This window comes from Mus caroli, chromosome 9 (genome assembly GCF_900094665.2).
Source record: "Mus caroli chromosome 9, CAROLI_EIJ_v1.1, whole genome shotgun sequence".
Classification (NCBI taxonomy): domain Eukaryota; kingdom Metazoa; phylum Chordata; class Mammalia; order Rodentia; family Muridae; genus Mus; species Mus caroli.
Genome location: NC_034578.1, coordinates 80,513,021 through 80,524,005, shown reverse-complemented (window position 1 = coordinate 80,524,005; position 10,985 = coordinate 80,513,021). Strand labels below are relative to the sequence as shown.

Genomic DNA, 10,985 nt, shown 5'->3' with positions numbered 1-10,985 from the left:
AAAAAAAAAAAGGAAAGAAACATGAGTAGCTCACCAACAAAAGACTTCTCATAAAGTTCAATGCTCAACCAACCACACAGTTATACAAAAAATATGAATAATCTAAGCCAAAAAGAAACATTACAGAATCAGATTTTAAAAAAAGTAGTAAAAACCAGCTATCATTCCAAGAGTTAGGATAATAAAAATGTCACCTTAAAATTGTGAGGCATCAAGTTCGCCTTAGAATCCTAACCGTGACCTCTTAGAAGCTGCACAATAATGAAATGGAAAGGATCCTTAAGAATAAGGACATACTATTTCCAAACATGACTGTGGACCTAACAACACTCACAAATTGAGCACTGTAGAACATGCCTGTAATTCCAGCCCTTAACAGGCTGAGGCAGGAGAACTTTCGAGTTTGAAGGCAGTCTGAAAAAAGACCTTGTCTCTAAAAAGAATAAATAAAACCATCACACACACAAAATAGGCCTAAAGAATAAAGAAACCATTAGAATTGTTCAGTGAATTTAGCAATGTCAGTATATCTAAGTAAAATAAATAAATAAATAAATAAATCGAATTTATATATTAGCGATAAAGTTGAAGACCAAAATTATATACAGGAAAGGGTACCCTTCATTATCACAACAGCAAAAATATCAGCTATCCTTAACTAGATCTACCACAACAGACACAAGAGCTCTAGAACAGGATTCTTGGTCTAGTAAGTGACTGAACACATGCCAAGCTAGTGGGCTGGAAGGCTGAAGATGACAGTTTGTCTCGGATGTCTTTATAGGCTCAACTGCTTCTCAACCCAACTTCAATTTTCCAACGAATGAAAAGTGATACATAGAACCTAGAATCTTTATGGCAATTCAAAATCTTGACACCTTATCTTATCATATATTTTTGTGTTCATACCAAGTTCAAGCAAAATTGAACCTAAAAATGAAGATAAAAAACGATTCCCTACAATCTGTAAATGTGTTTAGAATACTCCTATAAACCTTGTTTAAAATAGCAGAAAGTATAAAGGCAAAGAGTAGGAAGTCAGAATCCACAGAAATTCAGAATTCTATTTCATCAAATTAGCTCTATTAACAGGTGACAAACATTAATATTTGATAAAGGTGACTTTTCCTAATGATATCAAAAGATGACAAGAAAACATGACAAACAGCTTCCAAAAGTACAAAGATTAGGAATCTGTTCCCAGGCAGGGTGAAGGTGAAGGACAGAAGACGATTCTACAGAAGAAGCACGGCTTGAGCCAGGGGCTTTCCTAGGCACTGGGCTTCCAGGGCTAAAATCATGGAAGCAGCAGATAAACATCAGAGCCAGCCTTCCTTGGCTTCCCAGTCTCCTCAGAAAGAGGCGCACTGGCGCACACTTGATGTCACCCAATAAACCCCAGCTCTCCCCTGAAAGCATGCTTACTTTCAGGTCTACAACAGTACGAAGTGTAGGCATGTCACTCACCTCACTCCCCACTGCTGCAGCAGCTGCCTTCCAGCCCCTCGGAACATCCCGGCTTATCATTTATTCTTTAGCCTAAGCTATTCCCTCCAGCTGAAGCCTACTCCTATGAGTCCCCACTTAAATGCTAATGGGTTTTCAAATTTCTTCTCTTTCAAATGCTTTTCCATACTTTGCCTAATCCAAATGAGGTTTGTAAAATTCTCCTTCTCCTAAATTCTCAGAGCATGTTGCTTATATCTCTCTTAACAATCCTTACACTGTATCCCACATTAGGATTTATCTATTCTATGTACATCCCAGAAGTGATTTGCAATCTTGGGACCCTGTTCTTAAAATTATTGGATTCCTAGAACATTTATTATAGTACCTATATAGTGAAAAACCAACATTTGATTCAAAATGAAAATGAGAGTGGACTGTGATATAAAAATTACTTTTTTGCTCTTCAGTGACAATAGCTGTCAAACCAACTAAGAAAAGTAACTCAGTTCCACTTATTGTCCCTCCTCTTTTTATGTGCCCTTTAGGAAAGTGGTTTCCTCTCCTATACGAATCAATACTTTTCACTCATTCTGTAAAAAAATTAAAATGGAAAACAAAGGAAGACAAAATTCTATATCAATATTAGGTCATTATCTGTTGTCTTAAGCTACATGGATTGTGTATGATATGTATGCACATTTGTGTAAACATGAGAAGTCAGAGAAAAACCTCAGGTACCAGTTCTTGCTACCATTTTGTTCTAGATAGGGTATGTGCTGTGTGCATCAGAAGAGAAGGCTTGTGAGCTTCGGGGGGAGTCTCCTGTCCCTGGCACCTTACCACAGGAGTATGGGAGTTCTAGACCTGACTACTGAGTTCAGCTTTATGTGGTAGATTTGAATTGGGGTCCTCGTGTATAACGGCAAGCACTTTACCCACAGAGCCATCTCCCCAGTGTGCCCCTGTGTGTTCTTCTTTGATAGTTTCAAACATACAGAATGAACTTGAGGCATTTCCATGCCATGGTTATCTTCTCTTATCGCTCCCTCTCCCCCACAGAAACCCTTTTTATTCCCAAGCCCCCCTCTGACTTTCATATCCTTCTTTTGTCAACGGCCCAGTGAATTTAATCAGGTTGACTACATGAGCACATACCTTCCAATTTTGTTAGACTTGAATCTGTTTTACTCTTCAAGGCTACTAAATCAGACATAAGTTCAGAACTCTTTTCATTGGACACCAAAGAGTCTTTCAAATGGAAACTTTGAATGGGCTATACAAAAAAAGCATAGAAAGATTTCAAATAAGATAATGTACGATAAATAGCAGTAGTACTAATTGGTCTTAACTGTTCAATATAATAAGAGTTTTATCTATGTGAAAAGATTGCTTGCAAAACTATCTCTTGTATTTGTAAGCTCACAAACTCCCAGAAAAGATTAACATCCTAAGTTACTGATCACAACATCAGGAAAGGTTATAACCATTAACTTGACAAATTTGCTTTAAGTGGACATTTTAATATTACTTAATTGCTACAGTATACTTCACTCAAAAAAGAAAGTGTTAGAAAATTTGGATCCAATATAGAATAAGCCTGACGATAAGCTATAAGTATCTTGTTGACATGATTCTATTTTTTAGTTAGTATATGTTTATGAATTTTGCAGTACTGGGAAGGAATTGATCTCAGAGCCTCACATGATAGTTATGTGCTCTGCCACTGAGCCAAACCCCCTGTCCCGACTGTGCTATATCACCAAAATAATAGCATTAGTAAAAGTTGGTGTTTACGTAACCTCAAGGCAGTAGTTATTATAAAATGAGAGATATAATTTTTTGACACAATTAAGTACCATTCCCTAAAAGTAGAGAAAATTATTTTAAAGCATAGATTATGAAAGGCTGTAATGTTGAAAATTCACACAATGCAGGGATTTAAGCCAAGTATACCAAGAATATTAGAATCCCTACAAATTCCTACATCTGGAACTAGTCATTTCCCGTGTAAAGCTGACAAAGGCAGGGGCACAGCAGATTAACTTTAATACTTATGCTCCCACCTCTGCACTAACAGGTGCTCTGGGTTAAAAGCACTTGATCAAAATCCTGTCTGTAAACATAGCAACAAACAAAACCTGGGGCATAGCTCCCATGCTAACTCTCGGATCCCAGCCTCCTAACCCATTTAAACACATGCCCAATTAATGTACCCCATGCTTCTTCCAGCCTTGCTCTAACACCTTAATCTTTGAGAGAGTCCAGGACATCTGTGCCACCTCTCAGTGGTTGTCTCAAACTTATGGTGACTTCACCAATACTTTGGAGACAGATAAACACTATGTCCTTTCTCTAAAAAACCTCAGTGAGTTCTAAAGCAGGAAGCTTTGCTTCACAGCCATTTACAATCACAATACCTTTAAAGCTCTCAGTTCATAGGAATCACTTCCACGTGATCTGGAGCCAGGCAGAATCGCGTCTCTGTGCTCTGATCCAGATCCCTTTCTATTATCCATGAGACAAAAAGATTTTCACAGTTAACATCAAATTGTTTCAAATTCAATACACATAGCTAGTTGATATACACTTTGAGCTGGAAGCATCACTTTAAAAGTGACATAATTCGAATGCAAAGGTGACTATGGTTAAAAATTAGGTACTGAGCAATGACAAACTGATCAAGAGATAGATGACTGCCAGTGTCTTCATTACCTAACAAGTTACAGCTGGAGCTAAGATAAGCATGTGAGAAAGGAAAAGTATGCAGATGAAACTACATTTCAGGCTGCACAAGATGAAGGATAAGAACACACAATGAACTGCCATGTGCACCTCTACACTTCAGCATACACTCTGTCATAAAAAGCATCAAGAACCCGGCTCAGTGAACCTTGAGGGGTGGGAGGGTTTAAAACAATACGTTTTAAGAGTAGGATAAAAATCTCCAGTAGGCTTCAACTAAGTATTTGACATGAAGGTCCAAGAGAACAGGAATATGTAACTTAAATGCAAATATCCTCTTAACCATCAATATGTATTTGAAGCCTAAATAGAACAGGACTTCAATTTCTGAAGGCACCAACTAAAATAATTTGGTTTTTTATTTTATTAGCATATAGCACCACATCAAGCACATTTCTGTTTCTTATTTGGGAATAGACATTTAAATTGGGAGTAAGGGAATATATCGGATGAGAATGACCCTTCGTTACTGAACTTATCTATAAACACACATACATATATATCATATATAAACATAACATATATAAAAACACACACTCATATCTAAGATACAGAGTCTGCTTACTATAAGGCCAAGGTGATCTCAGCAACCCCTTGACTTAAAAGATTTTCCTGGCTCAGCCACCCTGCACCTCCTCATTCAGCAGCCAATTAACGTTTTTTTTTTGTTTTATTTTGGTTTTTTGGGGTGCTTGGGGATTGAGCCCAGCGCACTTCACATGTTTAGTATATACTCTACTAGAGCTTTGCTCCCGGCCTCTATCCCACTTCTTGAAGCCCTGAGCTCTGAAGCAATGTATGAATTAATTATCATTCCCACTAAGAGCAAGCCAGCACCTTAAGTGAATTAAAACAGAGTTTGTTTTCAAATCACCTTCCATCCCTGCTATAAAGATCCTCACACACTATAATAAGCACTACACTGGATATATTACTATTAATAAGAAATGCTCAAATGACACAAGTTTCACTCTTCATAGCTTCTACACATCCTGTTCACTTGGTAACTTTCCAGTATACCTCCTTACTTAATAGTAGCTTCAAGACTTTTAATGAGAGAAAATTGAAGTAATTTCCTTCTACTCAATTTGTTCCTGATAGCATTCAGAAATTTACGCTAGCCGGTGTGGTGGTACATATTTGTAATTCCAGCATCAGAGAGACAGAAGCAGGAGGACCACCAGACATCTCAGAAGAACATATCTCAAAAAACAAAACAAAACCAAAAAGAAACCCATGAACTTCTCATACCAAAGAAATTTACTTATGCCAAGCCTGGTGAACACCAACAGCTGTAAGTGCAGGAGGCAGATTACGTACGGCTAGGGTACAGAGTTTTAGGCTAGCCGAGGAGAATGAGTGAAATCTGGTCTCATACAGTGACGAGAGGGACGTGGATATACGTCAGCGGCAGAGGACTTGCCCTAGGCTCAGTCCACAGAACTACCAAGCAAAACTAACCCTATTGCTATTGCTTAGTAAAAAAGCAAGATATTCTTACAACAGTCCTTATATACAAACAAGTTTCAGAAACCCAAACTCAAACATACCTTGTTGATAACTGTGTCACAGCTGAACTGTCTGCCTTCACATAGAAATCTGGGCTGTTCAGAAGATTCACTGGGACTCTTCCAAAGGGGCACGACTAGAAACGATTTGAAAGATTACGTTACCAACTGGGACACATAAAGACTTCACTACCGTCACCTTCCTCAAAGTGGACTCACACAACTCACCCGTTTAGCTTTGTGGGTCTGCTTTAAGGGATTTTGATGACTTACTTCGGCATCTTGTGGAGGCATGTTCTCTCTAAAGGGAAAGAAAGCGGCTGTGCTTTTCTTCAGAGAATACTACTAATAACATATCTTCATTTTACTGCTAAATGTAGTTATTACACTAGTGTCAAAATGCCAAAGACAATCATGTAAAGAGCTGAACGCATTTTCTTACCCATATAAAACCCTGGCTGCCCCAGCCTGTCCTCTGGACTCACTGATGCTCCTATTCCGTACATTTCCAAATGAGCTGGAGAATGGCTCTTGGGCAGTTAGTACTGTCGATGCTGTAAAAAGGTTACAACTATGATTAAATTTACAAAAAAGAGGAATCTTACAAATAGGAATGTTTTAAAAGACATGGAAGCGGGACAGTGTCTATCATCAATACACTTCTTTCCAACTGTCCCTTTAAATATTCTCCACACATAAAGCTTTGTGTCCAGGGTAAAAGTCTATCCTTCACTAAGAGCAAAAGGCTACCTCTTTACTTTGACTGAGTCATTTTTAAGGAGTTACCAACACAAGGTTAGCGCAGTAGGGATTTTGTTTCTGAACAGCTTACCTCCTATACACCTACAACTTAACTTTAGGTTTTTAAGCCTTATACCTACATACTTTTTTTTTTCCTTTAAAGTAACCTCAGTCTGAATTTTACCACTCCAGCAAAGCACAGCGCCCTTGGACAGCCACCTGACCCACTCTTCTTGTCCTCCTCTGAAAGCAGCTGCTTTTTCTGGAGGTGTAGGTTACGGATGGCAGTCTCCAGCATCTGCAGCGGCACCGCCCCAGTCTCTACAGCTTTATGAAGAAGCTGCTCACTTTTTTTAAGATTGCCTAAGAGAGGAAAGATAACTGTTACTGACGCAGCATCCTCTGCCCACTAGTCTCAGCTTGTTATTTACTCATTAGGACCTAGTGGAAAGATGAGACTTACTCGCATTATTGCATAAGCAAATAAACAATTTCTCACTTATCACACATACAGTTAACTCCTCTATACCAATTCCTGCTCATCACTGAAAACCATTTAGAAGTTTAATAAACTAGCGTTTATTAAACGCACACACACACTACAGGAATTAGAAGCATCTTGGGTACTCTCCTTATTAAAGCAAGCATTTGTTATAACATACTATTCATAGTAACATTCAGTCATCAAGACTAAAAATTTGCTAAAAACTCTTCTAGGAAAATGATTTAAAAAAAAGGATTAAAGGGCTACCATCTGCTGTTAAACTAGTCTATACCACTGCCAAAATACAAAACTACCAAGAAAGCTTATTCAACCACAGACATTACCAAATTTCCTTTCAAATACAAACTTGATCTCCAGCAGTTGGTAAATATTCAATGTGTACATCATGTAGTACACAGGATGTTATCAACAGTTATGGAATCCATGGGCTATAATGCTATGGATATGGCACTTAGGGTGTAAAGAACATCATATAGGAAAAACACTTCAAGACCTAACCACAGGAAAAGACTCTCTGAACAGAGCCCTACGTGCTCAGAAAATGAGACCCCAAGTGACAAGTGACATTAGAAAGCTTCTGTACAACAATGGAAATAGTTAATTAAGCAGAGACATGGCTGTTCTTGGACAGTTATGCATCTAATAGAAGCCTAGTATCTAACATATAAAGAACTTCAAAGAAAACAACCGAATCAATCAACAAATAAGCTAACAAAAACACAGTCATAAAGGGAGAATACAAGTGGTCAATAAATACATGAAAAAATATTAACTTGACTAGCCAAAGGAAAATGCAAATCAAACTATATCAAGAATCCATCTTGCTGGGCTTGGTGGCGCATGCCTTTAATCCCAGCACTCGGGAGGCAGAGGCAGGCAGATTTCTGAGTTCGAGGCCAGCCTGGTCTACAGAGTGAATTCCAGGACAGCTAGGGCTATACAGAGAAACCCTGTCTCGAAGAAAACGAAAAAAAAAAAAAAAAAAATCCATCTTACTCCAGTCAGAATGGGACTCATTAGAAAATAAATTTAAAAAACACCATAAACGTGGACAAAAGGGAAATCTTATGTATCACTAATGAAAATGTAAATTAGTCCAGCTTCTGTAGAAATCAGTACCAAGGTTTCTCAAAACACCAGAAACAGATCTAAGAGATGTCCTACCTCAACCTCTCCTGGATATTTATTTAGTCAAAAGAGTGCAATTCAACGCATCACAGAGATACTTCACATCAGTGTGTACTGCAGCACTATACACAGAGCTAGAGATATGGCTCATATTTAAGAGCATTTGCTGTTCTTGGAGACGACCAGGTTTGGTTCACAACAACCACATGGCAGCTCACCACCATTTACCAACTCCAGAGGCCAATGCCTGCTTTTGACTATGTGGGTGCCAGGTATGTCCATAGTTTAAGTACATACATGCAGGCAAAATATCCATACACATAAAAGAAGAAGCTACCTGCAACAGCTAAACTGTGAAGCCAATATAGACATCTAACAGAGAAATGGATGACAAAAATGCGGTACACACGCACAGTGAAATTATTTTCAGCCATAAAGAATAAAGTTATGACCTTTGCTGGAACATGGATACAACTAGAGACAGTCATATTAAGCAGAGTAAGCCAACCTTAGATAAATATATTTTTTCCCTCTTTTATGGTCCTATATTTTATACAGTAACACAAAATCACAACCAAGATGATTAAAGAGGGGAAGGGAGGGCCGAAAGAGCTGAGGTGCAGGAGATATGTTCAACACCCAATACATGCCCATATGAAAAACTTTAAAAGCTAAAAATGATGTTACTATGAGACAACCTCTAGCTACTCACAATTTACAAATTTTAACGATTATATGGTAATGATTAAATCCTGAAGGTTTACTGAGCATAGTGACTTAAAGAAGCACCAGCAATTGGAGGTCTTTTTAACTCAGGTCAAAAATCCATTCGGGAATCTGATAAAGACTCTGGGATGCCCTAGCCCTCTAAATGCACGCAGCAGTCAGTGCACAGCCTCAGGAAGCTGCGCTAGCTCCTGGTAGTCTACCCATCCCCCCTGCTCAAAACAATCACAATTTTGATCTGGTGGCTACTGCCAAAGTTCAGTTATTTAGATGTTTTTATAGCCAGCTCAACTTATTTGTTCTACAATTTAAGAATTACACTTACCATTAAAAGCCATAGGGTCATAAAGGCCTGACCATAAGAAGCAAGAAAGAATCAATTTTTCTAGGAGGGAAATGCATGCTTTACATGTACACAGCTGACTACATATTTAAATTACTAGAATTTAGGACTCCCATAGGTAAACTCAGGACTCTCAAACCATGTCTGTGTTACACAACATTTTCCCTACCTCAATCCTGGGGAGCAGCTTGCACTGCACAAACCTTCCTATCAGAGGGACGCCGCTGGCAGTGGTAACGCTCAACTGGTTAGTGCGTGAGACCAGAATGCCAGCACAAATAAGCAGAGGAATAAAAGGCTTGGCCAGAGGCTACTCTGAGGGTATAGCTAAAGATCCCCAGGAAAATGGAGGGGGGGGAGAAGAGAGGGGGAAACCAACCAAAGGGCTAGCCAGGGTAAAAGTGGTTCAGGGAAAAAAAAAAAAAAAGATGTCCTGGCCCTAACTCAAAAGATGGCACGAGCAAGACAGACTGCCCTTGCAGTGGTGTATTAGAATCCAGCGGCTCACTGTTACAGCATTATTAAACACACTCAGTACTATGAAGCCACAGCCTAGAGCCTAGACAAGATTATCTAAGTGCCAGCTAAAATTATATTTTATTCTACAAATAATCAAAGGAGAGAAAAAGCATCCTTCTGATGTATCCTGAGTGAAGGAAACAAATTCAATGTTTGTCCTTCCTCCCCCAGAACATTCCGTGGGAGTGAGTATATGGACAGTCCAGAGAATACCCTGGACTTACGCTATGGAGCACTCCTGTCCCATGTTCTCACCTCATCAACTGTAATATTTTTGCTTTAATATTTCACGTCAAATCTATGATTCAATATTGTTACAGTCGAATGTGCACTTAAAATGTAAATGTGATATTTTCAGATTACCTTGAGACAGTTCAAACTGTGCAAAAGATACGTGCACAAAAGCAAACTTCTTGCAGTTTTCCCTGGCCATCTGGAAGTAGTCACGGGCATCATCAGGCTCTTGAATACTGCAACAAAAGATTAGACTCACATTTATAAAATCAAAAGGTTTTATAACAAGTACACTTGATAACTTCTCTTTTTAAAGAGATAGACTATTCTTTTTTTTTTTAATGTGAAAATAAAAAACTAGATTAAAGTTGTGTACCCCAAACTGTAACTCTGAGGGATCTATGTCCACAGAAAAAAAATTACCTTAAAAATAAAAGTACAAGTTTAAAAAATATAAATTCCATGTTTTTACCCTGTTTCTCTGTAACATAGCACATATATAGTTGGTTATGTGTGGTTCACTAATACTTACGCTTTTAATTCAGCAAGTCTCACTTGTATTCGAGCAAAGCTCTCATTCTGGCCATATTTATCTGGAGGAAGGGCTTCAATTGCTTGACTATACCGACCAATCAGCTTATTTAAAAGATCGTCATTTAGAGGTGAGCTGTTTTTCTCTAGTTTCAGCAAGAAATTCAGCCAGTTCTCTGGGGTGTTCCCGACCCTCATAATTTGGTTAACAGTTTCTGAGTCATAAAAATAAGGAGAAAAAAAATCACAACTGAGAAATAGACAAGTGACCTCTCCAAGTTCTCTTAAATACCTTGCTAATTTCCTGGTCTCACCAATCCCTGCCTTCAAAACCTACAGGGCTTCTTGTGGGTGTCAGCTTTCTTGTTGTGAAATCCCATCGTACATAGCAAAAGCGAGAATAAACTTCAAGCTAGGTATGGTGCTGCACACCGTTAATCCCAGCACTGGGGGGATAGAGGCAGGTGAATCTCTGTGACTTTGAAATCAGCCTGGTCTACATGGCAGTTCCAGGACAGCTGGGGCTACAGAGACCCTGTCTCAAAACAAATAAACAAAC

At 38.6% G+C, this 10,985-nt stretch overlaps 1 protein-coding gene across 3 annotated transcripts in view; it reads right to left on the bottom strand.

Annotated features, from left to right (window-relative positions):
• Ttk (TTK protein kinase) overlaps nt 1–10,985 on the bottom strand; it is a 37,121-nt gene that overhangs the window by 22,104 nt on the left and 4,032 nt on the right. For all 3 annotated transcript variants that reach the window (XM_021171762.1, XM_021171760.1, XM_021171761.1), the window contains 8 exons: nt 10,428–10,641; nt 10,025–10,131; nt 6,660–6,803; nt 6,142–6,253; nt 5,928–6,000; nt 5,742–5,836; nt 3,867–3,954; nt 2,605–2,722 (listed from right to left, as the gene is read on the bottom strand). In XM_021171762.1, coding sequence (XP_021027421.1) covers nt 2,605–2,722; nt 3,867–3,954; nt 5,742–5,836; nt 5,928–6,000; nt 6,142–6,253; nt 6,660–6,803; nt 10,025–10,131; nt 10,428–10,641 — 951 coding nt within the window. The remainder of the gene's footprint in view (nt 1–2,604; nt 2,723–3,866; nt 3,955–5,741; nt 5,837–5,927; nt 6,001–6,141; nt 6,254–6,659; nt 6,804–10,024; nt 10,132–10,427; nt 10,642–10,985) is intronic.